Below are 18,869 nucleotides of genomic sequence, written 5' to 3'. Positions count from 1 at the left end.
TATATATCTCTGCCTTCTACTATTAGGGCCCTCTTAATTAAGGAAAATGCTGTTTGTGAAAGGGAAATTAGGCCAAACACAAAAGAATAACTCTGTACTTTCCTTAAACTGCAATCTTAAGAACACAGAAAGTCATCAACAGACTTCAGAGCAGCTCAAGACTTGAAGATGGGCTTGTCTGAAAGAAAATGATAGAGGGCTCCATTCGAGGTGAGTCACTGCAACAAGTGACATGGTTCAGACATCTAATTAGGACACTTCCTTTAAACTTTCCTGTGGAACCATTAAGAGCACGTCCATCGAGGAGGAGATTACATTTGGAATCCACTTAAATCAAGTACAGTCTGAGAATGATTCTGGACCCACAGGGAGAGGTAGAGCACGAGCTAGAGAGAAGCAGAGCCCCTTTTAGCGAACTGTCATTGCAGTCTGGCTCCCTAATGAGCAGTAGAAAATGGAAAGAAATCATGTATATAAAACAACAAATAAAGTGGGCCACATTTCACTGTCATCTGTTGGTAAATATTTTTCATTTGGCACAGCAATATGATCCTGAAGTAGATCTCTTAATGTGGACAAAACGGTTTGCTGGGATATGAAAAAGTCCTGCAAGCACAGACTGTTTTAAATACAACTCTTGTAAATGCAAGATTAGGGAACCAGGATAGGACCAAACAAAACAATAAAAATCTCTCCAACCTTCTCTTTTACTTCTCACTTTCCCTGTCCCTGAGTTCTCTTGCTATTTTTGCTCCTCTGAGAACTCAGATAAAAGAAAGCTTCATTTTCAATGCGACAGTGCCTAAGTGTTCAGGACAAGATTACAATCAGACTTTTGTCATCAGTTAATCACTCTAATGGAACAGGAGAATGCAGAGAGGAAGAGGACGACAGTAAATGATTTTTGGCGGTGGTAGCAATGCAGCTAACAATTTCTGTCAAAAAGCTCCTCCTCAGCTCCAGGAGAGCGGCAATGTGAGGAGAGGAGGACAAGAGCGGGACCGAGATAGAGAGAAAGAGAAGGCTCAAATAATGACAGCCCATTCAGCCTTTAACACTCACCTCTGATAATGATGCTTTAGTCAGGGCTATTAACTCGTAAAATCATCTGCCTCCTCTTTGTCTCTCTATCCTCACCCACCTTCCCTGTGCCAATATTTTCTCCTCATTCTAAATTGACTTCTTTCCCCCATTTAGAAGAGAAGAAAGGAGAAATACACCACAACCAGACTTTCTTTGAGCAGAGTAAAAGAAGAGGGGGGCTGTGTTCCCTGCAGTTTGCAATGCTTCTAAAAGTTATAATTACTTGGAGACTTTTACAAGTGACCAGTGCAGACGATGGTTGCATCAGTCACACAGAGTAAACTGTATCTGGTTTTGTGTTTAAAAATGGAGCACATTTGAGAACAACAAATCTTATAGATTTAATTTTCTTGTCACATATTCTTGTTACTGTAACAAATGGTTGTGAATATAACTTAAGGAACAGAAATTCCCCTATTAAGGTTTAATAATTAATATTCTAACCCTTAATGCAGAAGCTAACAACCATTTGCTTAGTGAGATATTGCTGTGTAATGGCATTCTAATCGAAAATTAAGTTTTCTGTGCTCGGCAGCTGTATGCTGGTGAACAAACAAACTTCTAGATTTTGCTCCACTAAATAAACAACAAAACCTGGTGGATCAGATGATTTGTTACACAGAACCACCTTGAAAATACTCCACAGAAGCTGTCTAAAGGAGTAGATATAGTCCCAAATACTATCAAACAAATGACAAGGTGCAGAGAGTCAATCTGTGAGTAAAAGCTACTATTCCTGACTCTTGTCACACATAAAACCTACTGCCAGTACAGGAGGCATATTTGTCCGAGCTTCTATGCTTTGGCCTGTGGTTAGCTTGTGATTGAGATCTTGTGAAATCCAGTTGCCTTACAAGGTGAAAAACTACAGTCTTCTGCTAAAAAGCTTCCCATAAAGAGACAGATACGACCATAGCTAATCTTCCCAGTAGGAAGAAATCTACAAGTTGTGTGAGTGGCTTTAAATTAAGTTCAGCTTTGGGATTTTGCTGTGAATATTTAAGACTTATTATCTGCTGCTATGAAGGCACACATAAAGATCTTGAAGGGTCAATACAGTACTGCTAAATACACATCTTTAACCACAATATATATTCATTTATTAATGTACAGCAGCAACTCCACAGATGTGTGGCCTGGCAACATCTGCTGCTTGTGATGTAGCACAGTTGAAGTCAGCCTGTCTAGCATAAATTAAAGGTTTCTGAAGTTGCTTACTGAAGTGTTAATTGGGGGTTCATCCAAAGCTAATCATGCTTTTATGAAAACCTAACTGACCACTATCAAACCCAAATCTATCTTATAGTATTCGAAACCATGTTCTACATTTGTGTGTCTTCACTGACCTGCACAAGGAACCAGGAGATGAGCACAGAGACCCAGGGGTTGCCACTGTGGGACGTCTTCTTGGCTGGAGACAGTACCTTACCTGCAGAGGCAAAAATTGTTGAAAACAAATCCTCTGACAACAGCTTCAACAACCCTCAAACCCAACATTGAAATATGTGTTGACAGAAGAGATTGTTTTAGTGTTAAAGTAGACATATAATGGGATGCCATTATGCTTTTGGTGGTTTTCTGTCATACATATCTGTATAATGTTAATGTTGTTCGAGAATGCAGTTAACTTTACTCAAACATGCCCTGGAACAGCTTCGCAGACAGCTCCTATGGGGGCTGCCACGGGCTGTTCAGTGGCCCCTAAGAGCTGCCCGCTCACATAATTTGGATCAGATTTGGGATCAAACATTGTAAGATTGAGGAAGTTAAATTCTGAATAAAGAAATGGAAAAACATGTGAAGTCAGTCATGTGAATTTAGAAGTCCATGTATATATTTTCATGTTTTTTCAGCGGACAGGAACAGAATAACCCACATTTATGAAATGTTTCTAAGTTTTTCTTCCACAACAACCAAAAAATTACAAACCCAACTTGGAAGCACTGACAGTTGCTATTTGTCTTATAATTTATGTTATTTCCAACAGCAAGAGGTATAAATACATATATTAGTACATTTAAATGATCAGAAGAGGTTTGGATAAGGGTTTGCAAAATCAAAGAAAAAATGTTCCAAACATTTAAACAACTTTAAGTAATAAACTGCATCTCTGTTTTAAAAAGAGAGAGGGAGAGCGATGGAGAGACAGAGGGGGCCAAACTGAGCTGCTGAGTCATTTTATTTACCACCTCACTGCTCTGCTTGGTTTGCTGGAAGACAGTGGTCTTACATTCATCTCATACCTTCATCTGAGGCACTTTATGACACGGCAATGAGACGCTCAATTTATATGAACAACAGAGATTAACACCCCCAACCATGGAGACAAAAAGCAGCTGAAAAGGTGGGGAGTGTGGAGGGAAGTGATGGATGGAGGAGAAGAATCTCAGTTTTAGAGTGAATTTCATACCTGAAAAAAGCATTGGAATTAAATCAGTGAGAGATTTAGGTCAAGTCTAGGCAGCTGAGGGGGGGCAGCTGACTGATGAAGAGGATGGAGAGGCAGGACAGAGGTGAAGGAGTTAGTGATTAGCGAGTTATAGAGAAGAAAGAGACAGAGGTGTGTAGGAAGAAAACTCCTTCTGAGTGTGTGTGCTGGGAAACTAAGCTTCCATCAGTCAGTTTGCACAGGACAGTGGCAAGACAAAGTCGCGAGCAGCATGCATGAATGAATGACTCGAACAACACACACTCATGCAAATACAGTGTGCTCACAGAAGCCTTCTCAAATACCTGCTGCTCCCCACAAGAACATTACACATTTATGGTTCCACAGACACCGAGTGTTAATGAACAGATTCATCTAATCTATGCTGACAGACAGACTTGTACTCCAGTCGTGTACCTTTGATTTTTCTGATCACTCTACAGGGCAACCTGTGCTAATACAGCCATTTATCTCCCCTGAAACACACACAAGCTTGCCTCACGCATGGACAGAAACAGGACAAATCAATTTGCAATAGACTTAACAAAGGAGGAGAGGATAGGATAAAGAAGGTGCTCACAGTCATTAATAATGACAAAGCAGCAGGCAGCATGGAATCACACAGAGGAGCGATGGAAATTACAAGAGAGCTGTGTTCGCTTGATATGGGAATGACTTTCATGAAGAGAGTTTGGATTTTGATTTTTAAGAAATAATGAATTACATTTTATCGAAATTTCAGCACTCAGACAAACACTTTGGCCTCTATTTTTTTGGTGGTAAACTTCTCTTCCATTGCAAACTGAGGAGCTTCTTGTGTCAAAGTACTGAGGAGGCAGTATATTAGAAAAGGCCTGACTGCAGTTTCAGAGGTAGAGAGCAGTAGTGCTACCCACCAAACAAGTCATCCCTGGCCAGGGCATAGAGGATCCGTGAGGCTCCAATCAAATTGCTCATTGCAGCAGAGAGCGTGGAGGAATAAACCCCGATGGTGACGAAGGGATTCCAGATGTTAATGTCTCTCAGGAAACTGTAATCCCTCTGAAGGAGGATGCTGGAAAAATTTACAGAACAAAATCGATAGATTAACAATTGTGTGTACAAGTTTTTACATTTAATATCAAATCAGCCAAAAGAGACGTTATGTTTATGCTTGTATGAAGCAGGATGCTCATGAGGGGCAGTCGGGGAGGCAGTGCTCTCTAAAAAACTTCATCAACTTTTTAATTCATTTTTCAAAAACCTGCAAATGCAAACACATTTACTTTAATTTGTGCTTTGTTCTTAATCACAACATGAAGCTGTGGGTGGAATTCTATCACAGAGCTGAAAAAGTCCAGGCCATTTTAAGCATTTATTCTGAGAAACACGTTCCAAATTAAATCTCCCAATAGCCTTAACACAGTTTGGCAATTTCATGCTCAAAACAACATCATAATACAACAGCGAAAAGACAGATAAGATATGAGATTTAGTACAAGTTAGGTTGCCATAGTGACGTGCTACAGTATGTGGCTTCATAAACAAATCAACGGATCAAAACTCTCCAACATAACTTTTTCCCTCTATGCTGGCTTTCCACACCATCACTGATGCTCTGAGGTAATATTAGATTTAAACGTGGTTTTGAATGGATGGAATGCATCAGTGACATTTTTATCTTATCCCTCACAGACAGTCCCATCTGTCCATAAAGCAGAATGTGTACATTTTTATGTACAGTGCTCAATCAAGACATACTTTGCTTGTCAATATCTGCCATAATGTCAATTTGTTCATCCATGGCTATAGTTAGAAATCAATATCAGATTATTACAGATACTACAGAGGTGTGTGTGTGTGTGTGTATTGGCAGATAAAAGTTTTTCTTTATTTATATTGTTTATGTATATGTTGTTATCTTATATATCTGTGGTTGAGGGAAAATAAATAAAACAGGACTATATGTTGTTATCAGATGTGGCTATGAATTTGGTTAAGCAAATAAAGAAAATGGCTGGGCGGTTAGAAGCATAACAGTCTTTGTAGATCCTCATAAACATTCATTATAGCAACAAAGCAGGTGTTCCTTATCTGATTCTGACAACAATAGCATGAAGGCAGAATTTTTTTTCTGATATCATCTGCAAGTGTTGGGCTCACATCAACAAGCACTGAGTCGGAGTAAAAGCACTTCAACTGTGACAAGAAGCTGTCAAAGCTCGATCACTTGTGGTGTCAACAGTGAAGAAAGTGATAAAAAAAAATGGAAAAACGTATGAAACTACTACAAACTAGCATTAAAAAAATAGATAATTTTCTTACATTTCCGTTGGGACACCAAAATGAAGTAATTCAAGACTTGTTTGTTCTGGGGAGCAAAACGTGCCAATGTCAGATGTAAAGGAACACCACTGCAGAGGAAGGGATGATTACTCTGCCAGGGTGTCTTATGATGAGACCCTCGAATACAGGGTCACTACAGTGAACGTGCGTGTGCACACACTTGCAGGATATGGTGCTCTATAGATGCTGAAAGAGGGATCAGTGAGACCAAAAAACACAGCAGGGTGTGCATGATTATGGTCTACCCCCCACCCGTTTTCAATACAACACAGCTAGAGAGATGAGAATTAAAGTGCAAACTACTTCTCCCTCTCCTGATCCATCTCAATCACTCTTTGTGGCTCAGTTTTCTCTCTCTCTCTCACACACACACACACACACATGCACCCAGTCCACTGACTCATCTCCCTCATCACCTCCCTCTCCTTCATTGTGATGTTTGAGAGGTTGCTCTTACTTTTCTGTCTCAATCCTCTTCATTTTATTTCTATTTGGACCAGTGACCACTCTCTCTCTCTCTTTTCCTCTTCTCCTAATTATTAATCTCATCACATTTTCTTCCAGGTCCACTGATTTTAGTACTTATCATCATGGCCCTATAAAATATTGTTCATTCCATCCAAACATCTAAGAACACTATCATTTCATAAGGAGCTCAAGAGTGCTCACATGCACTGTTGTGCTCCTAAACGCACACATATTTATGAATCACACCAAATCAACTAAATAAAGGAGTTGCAGAAGAGTTATCACAACCCCTGACATTACGGACCATAAGCTACCTTTTTCTTTTACTTGCTAATGAGGCAGAAGGAAATTTATAGGGTTATAATGAACTGAGGTTAGGTTAAAGTTAGCATCTGTGTGAACTGACTAAGCTGTGATGGACAAGCAACCTAACCAGGGAGTAATTTGCCTCTTATCCCTGAATTGGATAAAGCAGTTATTGAAAATGGATGCATGCGGGTTTTTTTTGGTTTGGTCAAAGTTGTGTTGAAGTACTTCAAGTAGTAGTGTCTGACCTGCAGTAGACAGCAGTCAAAGGGCTATTAGTTTGGATAATCATAGGGTCTCTAAAAGCTAAGTGCGCTAAAGCTGAAACCTACTTCGACGGGGACCATGAAAGAAGTGACTTTTTTTCATCTGACACAACTCAAACCTCAAAAATTTCATATTTACTGGCAAGAGCAGTTTTGTGGATTCTTGCACTTTCTCGTGTCACGTTTTCAACTGTAGTGTATATAAAAACATAAAGTTTAAGATCAGATTTATTGTCATGCATACAGAGACACATGAAATTTCTTCTCAGCTTTTAACCCGTCCAGGTTGGCACCTGTTGAACACACACATGCACAGGGTCACACACTCATAGCGATAGAGACAAATGCCATACACTGGAGCGGTGGGCAGTTATTCACAAGGGCACCTCGGTCATGGTGGTGCTGTCAGTTTCACCAAGCTTTCTGAGTGGTGAGAGTGTCGCCAACCTTCTGGTTGTTGGACGACCCACTCCAACCACTGAGCCACAGCCACCATTAGTCCTACTCTTGTTGGGTAATTGCCTTTCCTTACCTCTCGACATTTTAAGTGGCTCCTGAAGGTCTTTTTTTGTTTGCCTTTAACTATCACAACTTAGTGGTGTTACATTCTGATACTGTATGGAGAGCCAAAGAGCAAATAATTGCTAAATTCTCTGGTGATGTTTGAGTAAATTAGCTAAAAGCACAAACTTTCCTGTCCTCCCAAACCCAAGCTGGTGGAGGCAGATGGCCTCCCTTCCTGGTTCTGATAGAGGTTTCTTCCTGTTAAAAGGGAGTTTTTTCTCTCCACAGTCACCTTGTGCATGCTCAGGACGGAGGATTTGATCGAAGAGAAGTTTCTTTTTTTATTGTTGTATAACCACACACCATCCTCTTTTTATACAATTGTTATGCTTACATGTTCTATTTTCTTTTCTAATCTTAAATGGTGACTTGTTTTAGGTCACTTATATTTATTCCTCTGAAACGACTCTTTATTGAATTAGTTTTTTGTATGTGATAGCGACCGTATGTCTAAATTGAGATAAATGACACATTTATCGAAGGAAAGGTCACCAGACATGGGACAGCGGTTATGATAGGCTCAGGAATTTAGAAACAACAGCACTCAAAAGAATGTTAAAGCTTCTAACTTCAGATATTCAATTTGATTTACAAGATATCAGAGATTGTATCATTAACATACACATACATAAACATATATAAATATAGAAACACCAAACGTCTTTGTGAAGTCGCAAGGGGTTTCCAGCAAGTTACTTTGTGATAACAGTTACATTCAACATATAAACAGCTTACTGAATTGTGTCACACTTACTCTGTTGTCCATGTTCACAGCTCTAGTGTAAAACTGAATTAACTATCTTTGCATTGGTTCTTTGGGCAACATTATTTTGGTTAATAGTCCCAGTTTCTTAAATATACACCTTTATGTCCATAATGTCAAAATATGGGAATCATAGATCTAATCAAGCATCTTCGTTCTCTTAATCTGTAATACTTTTGTAATACTTTACTGCAACCCAAACATATAGGAGCTGGGTTCTGGGTGGAAATGGGTGCAAATGTATCACAGACAGCTGGCTGTAGCTCAGTAGCTAGAGTAACTGTCCTGCAATTAGAACTTCCTTGGTTCAATCCCCAAATTTGCCATTAGGCTATATGTTGTCCCTGCATCAGCCCCTGTCTTTTCCTACATGCCAAAAGGCTTGTAAGAAATGGTCTAGGTGTACATATAACACAGTTATCCGGAACCAACATCCAAAAAACCCCTTTAATTCGGACTCCTCATCTCATGGTCAAGAAATCCAATATTTTGAAGGGGATTTGGATTTATTGGACTCTTATTCAGCCTCTGATGCCTTTTAAATATAAAAAATCTGTTCAATGATCTGATATGCAAAAATGGACCTGTAAAGAACATATGTGTGTGTATGTGTGTGTGTTTGGGTGGGTGCAGGTGTGTGCGTGTTTGTGGGTGTGTGTAAGCATGCATGCAACAGAAATGAATGATGATGTGGGTCAAAATTTATAGGTTGATTATTAATTTCTCCGACATACAGCACAACCAAAATAAATCTTGAAAGCTTGACATTTCCAAACTGGCTTTAAAAAACAAAGACACAGCAAAATGGGCAGCAGTGATGACAAATGTGTGTGTGTGTGTGTGTGTGTGTGTGTGTGTGTGTGTGTGGGTGTGTGCGTGCGTGTGTGTGTGTGTGTGTGTGTGCGTGCGGTGAGTCTGTGAAAGAGAAAGAGAGGAAGAATGCAAATGTGTTATCTCACAGCAGAATGAACATATACAATATACAATGAACATGTATATTTAGGTTTATAATTTAGTCTCTTTAGAAGCTATGTATTCACTACAAAGGGAGAATTGCATATACGTGTGTCTGTGTGTCTCTGCATGTGTGTGTGGTCTGCAGAGTAATTATTGATCAGATCATCAAGCTGAAATGAGCTCTGCTGTTGAAATAAAGAGGAGAACAAAAGCATGAGGGAGTGTGTGACAGATTAAAGGGGCTCGTTTAGAAAAGCGGAGGAAACACAGCTCAGTGACTAAAATGAGCCCACAGAGATTGTTTGGTCGACTGTTCTCACTCCTCCCAGCCAGCTCCCTCCTTCAGCTCATTTGTATACCATTTTAATTCACGATCTCAATTGTGTATTCATGCATATTCATATTTTAATCCATCATCTCATGTGTTTGTGCTTCAGATAATTCACCTGCGCTTTGGTCGAACATTATGGATTAATTATGCATGATTTTTCAAATGAGAAGAAAAATGGAGCTCTGGCACCAGGGGTGTGTGTGTGTGCACGTGTGTCTAGGTGTATGAACACGAGCGGAAACACTGCCATCACAACCAGTGCTCATGTTGCTCTTGGAGGATGAGTTCAGCCCTCATCAGGACTCACGTAACAATTCAGGATCATCCAGTTTAATGATCCTATAAGAACAGCCAATAAATGCTCAAATGGGATCAAAGCTAGTTACTGAGAGGTCTCTGGCTTATGGCTAACATTACTGTCATGCTCACAGCATCATTATGGGAACATTTGTGTCTCTAGAATAGATAAACGACAGTCATGCACATCAATACTCAAAGAAACCTCTCCATTCTATTTCTGCTGTAAACTCCTCGGTTAAATGCTTTTTCCAAGCACAAACAGCTGCTCGAAAATGTGAATATATTTGGAATTTCCCCACCAAAATTGCACTGAAGCTACACTACTCAATGTTAAATACACTGGTTGTTGATGTAAAAAGTGGTGACAATAACTCAAAAATCCCTTTATTCTCTTGGCACAAATAAAGACTGAATGGTTAGGCCTTACCTAAAGTAAAACAGTGACGATTGATCACCAAGTCAAAGTAGTCTCCTTTGCCAAAGAAAGTGAGAGCCTCCTGACAGCTTTGAATCTTATTCGCTGTCTCATTCTAGTAAAGTTAGGAGAATCAACACTTTTCTCGCTAGGTTTACTTTTATATTTCTGCTGTAAAATCCTTTCCTTCATAACTCAGCATTGTTTACACAGTTAGTCCATTTCAATGGATTGTTTCATCATTTTAAGTTAAGAAGAAACACGAAGAGTTTATGCACAAATTCCCCAGCAAGTACTGGATTCAAGATAAAAATTCTGATTTCTCACTTTGGCTGCATTTCTCCTTGTGTTGTGGTGAAAAAGAGAGCTGTGCATAAACCAATGTTGCAAACCTCAACAAACTGAAGCAACATTGGAAAGAAGAGTGGGCCAAAATTCCTCCACAACCATGTGAGAGACTGATGATATCATACAGAAAACCATTACTTCAACTCACTGCTGCTAAAGGTGGTTCTACAAGTTGGGCAGAACCAACTTAAATTAACCCCATGATCTGTTGGATTTCCACACGCTGCTTCTGTGTTGTGTCTCAGTTTTTGTTCATAAAATAATGACAGTGTAAAATGACGTGTGTTGCTGTTCATCTGAGGTTGGATTGATCTCAGTTTAAGACCCGGTCAGGACCAGGTATAAATACGTAAATCCTTAGAACTTAGGGTGGACTTTCTACTTTTTCTCATCACTGGATTTGGGTGTAAAATATCTATAAGCACAAAAACCTTCACAATGGGCCCTCTACTGATTGAGAGAAGTGTGTGGAACAACCACTAAATAGTTTCAATGAATTGATTTTGTGCAGCAATATACAAGCTAAATGGGTGCAAGTATGTATAGCATTCAATGAAGATGGGGGATGCACAAAGAGATTACTGACAAGGTCTGATGATTTTTAGTGTCTTACATGAGTCAAGCTCCAAATGATGTGTGTTAGCAATTAATTCTGTGTTTTTCATTTAAAGCTTTGGTGTCTGAAATACTTTCATCTTTCACACCTCTGCCCACTTTATTTCTAACCTGACTCACGATTAAAAACAATCAGTCTGAAGGTAATGGGAGAATAAGCACAATAACCTTATGTAATATTATAACATTAAGGTTATTATTTCAGTCTGAGCACGTTACATCAGGTTTTGCAAAAAAATTAATCAATAAAAATACCAAAGGAACATGTCTGTTCACGTGCAGCAAGTACGTGACCATTGTTGAATGATGTGCACTATATAGAAGTACAACCCCTGAGCTAAAATACAAGAGAAAAGGGATTTTTATTCCACCAGGCCAGGGGGAAAAAACAACAAAGAACTCATTTTGCAAGCGAAGCATTATCAAGTGCACTTCAAAAAGTCTGAGCAGAAACAGCCTGAACATGTGCATCTCTATTCGCAAAAAAAGACCCACAGTACCTGTATAGTCTGTCCTCAGCCTAGTGTGCTCTCAATACCTCTACAACCATGTAGAGACATCGTAAGTGACTCCAGAGCAACAAATGCACCAGCACTGAACTATACCCTTTACTTCTGGGATTTAGTGCTGGTCTTTAGCCTCACTTCCCCTTGACCTTGCAGGTGCGTTTAGAGTGTAGACACAGCTCACGAGGGATGAAGTATACAAAAACACAAAAAGGAGCAGTTGAGAAAAAGGAAGTAAACAGAAAGCAAAAACAGAGGCAGAGACGGGTAGAGAGGGGAGGGATGGAGTGGGAGAGTTAAGTGCTCTCAGGGGAGTAGACTGTGGTTAAAGATTATTGAATGGGATCAATAACTAACAAGGTCTCTGCCTGCACAAACACACCCATCCACTCTCTCCCCCTGTTTTTCTCTGTCATCCCATCCTCTGTCTTTCCTCCCAACACAGCATATGAACTCTGTATGTCTCAGCTTTTTTTGGGGTCTGTCTTTCTCTTTAATCTTAAAAATGTAAAACAAATTTTCCCCCAGTACCTGACGTCCAATTCATCTTAAGGCTGCAATTTTCAGCTCCTCTTTTCAGTCATTCTCTGTACCAATTTCCCCCTTTTCTGCCAGCTGTTTGTATTACTTCATCATTGGCAACATATGCTTTTAACAAGGATGTGACTGAATTAACTACTAGCTGCATTTTTCTTTATAATGGGATGGTATTACCTTCAAGGCACAGTAAGTCACCGACATTTTGTGATGATGCCAATTATTCAAACTCCAAATCGACAAAATAATCACGAAGCACTTTGCAGTGTGCTTGACTCCAGTAAGGGGAGTTAGAAAAACTAAACAGAAGGCCTAACATGGTGTGTTATGAGGGAAATGTAAAGGATTGATTATAAAAACTAAAGAGAACACCTCAAATTTAGGAAAAACAGGTTAGTGAAATTAAGATACAAGATATTTTCTTTGCCAACAAGCAGATTGCCAGCCAGAGTATGAAAGTTGCTAGCCTTGAAGTTCTCTTTTACTGCCCAGCCGAGGTAGTAGCTGTGCAGTAGGTTGCTGGATTATGGAATAACTGGTTACATTTTTATTTCCCATCACAGGTCTATCATACGTGCTCAGAGCATGTGTATGTGAGGAAACACTGGAAAGTTTTGTCCTGGTTGATGCTGTAATGCTTAGTAAAGTAGTTTCACAACTAAAACCATCAACCTGCTTTTTAGATCCCATTCCAACCTCCTTTTTTTATAAAATCAGTTTATGGCTGTTTGGATAGGGATTTATTGACCATCACAAACTATTCTCTTCAGATGGATGTTTTTCCTTCCCAGTAGTTACAGACCAGTATCCAATCTGCCTTTTTAAAGTAAGATTTTAGACAAACTTGTTTTTAAATCAGCTGAATGATTTTATTATCTCCAAAAATATCCATGGGAAATTCCAGTCTGGTTTTAGAACTACACATAGTACAGTGACTGCACTTGTTAAGGTTGTGAATGACCTTAGACATACCCTCGACATGAGAAAACTTGCAGTCCTTGTTCTATTAGACTTAAGTGCAGCTTTTGATACTGTTAACCATGGAATACTTTTAAATCGTCTCCACAACCTAATTGGTATATCTGGTATTGTTTTTAATTGGTTTCAATCCTATCTCACTAACTGAGAGTTTTAATGAATGTTCATCTATGAGCTATAAACTGAATTGTGGTGTCCCCCAAGGCTCAATTTTAGGCCCACTTCTTTTTAACCTCTACATGCTGCCACTTGGTGATGTCATCAGGAGACATGGCATAAATTTCCACAGTTATGCAGATGATACACAGCTTTATATTGTTGTTTCACCTGATGACACAGGGCCAATAGATGCCCTTTTTAACTGTATTCTGAATATTAAGTCTTGGATGGCACAAAACTTTAAACTGGAAGCACTAGCACTAAAACCATCAGATAAGGTTAAGAATATAGGTGTGGTCCTCAATTCAGACCTATCCTTTGAACACCATTTTAGACAAATCACCAAGAACGTTTATCATCTTAAAAACATTGCCAACGTGCGTCCATTTTTATCCAAAGCCAATACAGAGACATTAATTCATGCTTTTATTATCTGTAGGATTGACTACTGTAATGCACTTCTTTCTAAAAAAAAAAGACTATTGCACCACTAGAGCTATTTCAAAACTCAGCTACACGAGTACTGACAAAGACCAGAAAGAGAGCGCACATTACACCGGTTATACAGTCTCTACACTGGTTACCTGTGTGCTTCAGGATTTATTTTAAAATTATTTTACTGGTTTTTAAAGCTCTTAATGGTCTTAGTCCTTCTTATTAATCAGTTTTGCTTTTAACTTATGAGCCATCCAGAACTCTCCGGTCTTCAGATAAAGGTCTTTTATTAATTCCTAAGGTTATATCAAAAACCCATGGTGAAGCAGCTTTTCATTATTATGCTCCACGCCTATGGAACAGCCTTCCTGAAGACCTGAGAGCAGCTGCAAGTGTGGACATTTTTAAAAACAAACTTGAGACCCACCTTTTTAGCCTGGCTTTTGATTAATTTATTCATAGTTTTATTATATTCTATCCCTTTGGTCATATGTTTTAATTTTCTGTCTGTTTGTGTATTTGGCGTATTTATTGTAGAACTTTAGTTGTTGATGTCTTTGTGATAGTGCAAATTTTTATTCTGGTTTGAATTGATCTTTTTTTGTTTTATTAACATCTTTTCATTTTTATACTTTTTAGTCTTCTGTCTATTTATTTGTGTTACTTATTTTTAGCTCCATTCCTTTATCTGGTTTTACCCAGTCTCTGGTGTTTCCTCATTGCAACTCGCTGACAGTAAGGTAGCGCTTCAGTTACCTTCGTTCCAGTATGTGTGGCGTGTGTATATGTGTATGTGTATGTATGTATATATATATACATACGTGTGTATGTGTGTGCATATGTATACTTGTACATATGTATGTTGGTGTATAATATGGCCTTGGGTTTCATTGCTTTTTTTTATTTGCTTTTATCTTGTAAAGCACTTTGTGCTACATTTTCTTGCTACAAAGTGCTATATAAATAAAGTCTGACTGATTGATTGATTGATTGATATACCATAGCTGGCTTATCATTGGTCAGATCAGTTGCTGCCTTTGCTGGCCCATAAACAAAATAGCTTTTATTTTTCATAGTTTTTAGACATGCAGATTGCTGTTCAAAAATATGGAGATGACATTAGCAGAGAGGATGAGCAGATATTAAAGAGAACAGTGTCAACTACCCAGAGGAGCACCAATTTTTTTTTTATCAGATTAATCTTGTTGGCTCAAACTGGAACCTAATCATGATCTTTTTTGTACTAGCATGCAATCTGACACACCACAGGTAGCTGTGAGAGCTTTTTAGTTTTAAATTCAAGCAAATCATTCATTTTAAAGAGCACCACACTTTAAAGCCAATAATTCTGAAGATGGTTGTGCCCGTTGTATACAGTAATCTTCTTGTTGTCCCCTTGACAGCTAAGACACCCCAGAACAACCACTTACATGACTATGTATGTAAGGACATTTTTGCCTCAGCTGGAGTCACAATGTAGGGCCGAATCTCAATAGTCATTAAGGTTTTAGAATCATGAAATGTTTTGAAAAAGTTTTAGTTTAATTACTATTTTACATTAAGTACCAATACTGCAGAACATATAGCAAAATCCCAGAAGTATGTTTCACCTTTTCAGAAAGACAGATGAAAGGAAAACTTTAAATAAAGACAGCTCTCTGATGTGGACATCCACTTTCTACTTAGAAGTCTGTGTGTGTGTAATCTGATAAAAAAATCTAAATGAGAATTCAAGTTTAGTGTGTCCCACAGACTACAGGTGTAAGTATCAATCAATAAAAATTCCTCATATCTAGCATTGTCAACACCAAGTGTGTGCCAATCAATTCTAAATGAAAAGGCTGATATCCAAATCTGTCCCCCAGCTCTCCTATGTGTGAAGCTCCTCAACTACATGAAGAGGGTCTCTTGACAATCGCTGCAGCTTTTCTTTCAGAGAGGACATGTCTGTAAAGACTTGTTCTGTGCTGCTGCCATTGTTACACATCCTCCTCAAAAACAAAATGGGACAGCGGTGAGGGAAAATAAAAGGGAAGGGCAAAAGTGACTGGAAAGTCTGCAGTGAAGCGATAGAACAAAAGGAGAGAGCACAGCTGGTGGATGGATGGATGAATGACAGGCAGGGACAAGAGAGAGAAAAGAAAAGTAGAAGCCAACGATGCTGCTGTGGGGTGATAGTGCCAGAGAAGTGGATGGAGGGGTGGCTGTGCTGGACTTGTTGCCTTCCACTAACTACAATCTGACAAGAATGGAGAGAATCCTGAGACTGAGGGGAAGATGGAGTGAGGCTAAAAAGAACAAGAATCACAAGAGCTTATAAAAAACTTTTCTGTAGAGTGGATGGGACAAGCTACCAGGAACATTTTGGAAGTAGAAAAGAAGGAGGAAGCCCTGAATTATTGGAACAGCTCCAGAGTTCTGCCAGGTCATGTAGAGTGAGGGGCTTCAGGGATGAAAGGAAAAATAATTATCCTCAATTAGTCAAAAAGAGAGAATTGTGTGCGGCGTAGTGGCAACCACAGCTTGGAGGGAAAAGCACAAAACATAGAGTAGAAAAACAGAGAAAAACTGTCTGTGGAAGAAAACAACAGACATGTTCCAATGGACAGGAAAATAACAGAAGTGTAAAGCGAAGGGAGCTGGCTGAAAACTGAGAAATCAGACAGTGTGTTTATGCACTTGTGTGGGGGGGGTCTGAGGACAGAAGAAAGATGACAGACAGAAGCACTTCAGGGGGTGTGTAGACTATACACACATTCACAAAGCTGCATGTCAGAGATAGCACCACAAAAGAAGGCCCTGCAGATTCAATTAATATAATTATCAAGTCAGTTATTAATACAAAAGCTTCTATAGCACAGTGTGGATTAGCCCACAGGTCACTGATGCACAGTAATGTGGAAGGAGTGTGTGAACACACACACAAAAGTCAATCAGGCAAAAAGAGAAAGCCTCTGCGGATCACACTTCAAAATAAAGCATTTTAAAATAAAAATAATCATATTTTAAAAACTACAAAACCGGAACCAGAACAACAGAATTAGTTGTCATACCATCCCTGATTCACACACACATAAAAAATACAAACTACCCAAAGAGCTTGATAAGGAAGCGACAGGACAATCTGTCATGGCTGGCTGGCTGGTCATATAAGGTTAATAGATTTGTTTCTATCTCACATCCCATCAGCCTTCATCACCATCATCACCAGCCCTCTAACCATACTGGCATATCACATGAATTATCCCAAAGCAAACATAATATGTAGCCGTTCTATTAACAGTGACCTGCAAAGCAGATGCAAACCTAACTGAGCTTCATATTCTTTGCAATGGTAATGAATGTGAAACTGAAAAAACACTGCCAGAATACACACACGCATTCACAGAATTGTCAGTGCATCTGCATAGTCATCCTCTAAATTCACTCAAAGCGGATGTAACATTGTAAAATGTTCCATAACAAAGCAGAGTTGTTTTACTTGAATACTTGAATGCAAGATAAAAGATAGAATAGCAGTTCTTTCATGTTCCTGAATGGTAAGCCATGACTAAAAAAAGTTGTTGCCCGCCTGCAAGCTAACGCAGTTTTCTGTGAATTCCATAATGACAGACAGCTCCACAACCTGAGTACAACAGAAAACCCTGGTTGTTGAGGTATGTCAGACCTTAATTTCAGAACCAGATCGGAACCAGCTGCAGATGTCCGCCCCAAGTCAAATGACCCCATCTCTCATTGTAATGAGAACACATACGTTGACATTTGCTCACATCTGAGTGAGGGGAGATGCTGTGAGATGGACTCACGCACCGACTGAGATAGGCTGCTAAGAAGAGGTCCCCTACAATCATTATCAATGGGATGTCTCCCACCTCGCTGGCATTCACTTGTAAATGCTCACATGCTCATAACTGCTTTAACTTTAAAAGCTATGATGCAGAACCACAATTTACAAAAGGCAGCAATTCAACAGAGTTTAGGAAAAGGTTGTTTGTCACTGCATCCTCTACGGGAGAAGCACTCCTGTTATATGGAGAGCATGACTGCCACACTTTGGACAACATGCGCAAAGACAGGTACTTAGCTTTCACTCACTCCCCTATCCTCAAACTAACATGGGGACTTGCTTTTCCTTTTGAAGCAGAAAGAAAGCCTAACTGGAATCATAACCCTGACAGCAGTAGTACCGACTGCATCCTTCAGTGACACCATATTCAAGGATTCATTTACATTTACCTGTACTCAGTCATTCCATTCAACATTTAACAAACACTTTCTAACCCCCCTCTGATACGGTTTATAAGATTCATAAGATGTGAGTAGTTTGACTGTAATCGTTTGACTGATCTGTAGTGAATTTCTGTCCCACGTGACTTTTGCTAAAAAATTTGCACGTTTATCTGCATTCCTGAAAAATGCAGTGTGGTGAAGTCACAGGCATCATGTGTTTATTCACCAAAACTGGTGTTGAAATTACTGTAATATCTGCAATCGTTGATTATAGATATGAAATAAGCAGTGATGCCTATTATGCATAATCAAAACAATTTATTCAACCTGCTTCAGAGAATAAGTACAGTTTTTTTTTCATTACTTATCGTTACAATGAGCCTGACTCACCTGAGTGTGAGAAGTTTAGAACTGATGTGGACGACTTCTCAAGTGAGATGAGTAGAAGATGATTTTACACCAGGGTGTTAATTTCTCTTCATACTGATCGACCGTTTTTTATAAGAATATGATCCCGAGATCACTGGATTTATAACAAGATACCAGAACAGCTTTTACAAAGTGCACTCTTTCCAACTTTCATTGATAATTCAATTTTTTCCCCCTCATTTCTGAAACCATTTGACCCTTGAAAAGTAAATGTTACCATAATTCTTGTGCCTCAATAAATGTTTGTCTGCCTGCAATTTCCTTGAAGATACCCCAAGTTTTATGATGTACTTTAGACATCGAAGGCCATAAAATTCTAGGGTGAGTAGGATTAAAGCAGAAAGCTTTTTCTGCAAGCAGCAGAATAAATACAACGCAATTCACTGCTTACAAGCAGGTGTGGTATTGAGGTTTGGTTTGCTCTAT

General features: G+C 39.1%; 1 protein-coding gene across 1 annotated transcript in view; it reads right to left on the bottom strand.

The window, feature by feature from the left end:
* The window catches only part of LOC140314695 (solute carrier family 12 member 9), a 74,422-nt gene that overhangs the window by 37,268 nt on the left and 18,285 nt on the right, over positions 1-18,869 (bottom strand). The window contains exons 7-8 of the mRNA XM_072393036.1: positions 4,408-4,565; positions 2,430-2,512 (exon numbers count right to left, since the gene is read on the bottom strand). Of these exons, the coding sequence (XP_072249137.1) occupies positions 2,430-2,512; positions 4,408-4,565 (241 nt within the window). The remainder of the gene's footprint in view (positions 1-2,429; positions 2,513-4,407; positions 4,566-18,869) is intronic.

Source organism: Leuresthes tenuis, unplaced genomic scaffold, assembly GCF_036924035.1.
Source record: "Leuresthes tenuis unplaced genomic scaffold, fLeuTen1.0.hap1 SCAF_9, whole genome shotgun sequence".
Taxonomy (NCBI): Eukaryota; Metazoa; Chordata; class Actinopteri; order Atheriniformes; family Atherinopsidae; genus Leuresthes; species Leuresthes tenuis.
Note: the sequence above shows the minus strand (reverse complement) of the source record. Positions and strands in the feature narration are given on the sequence as shown.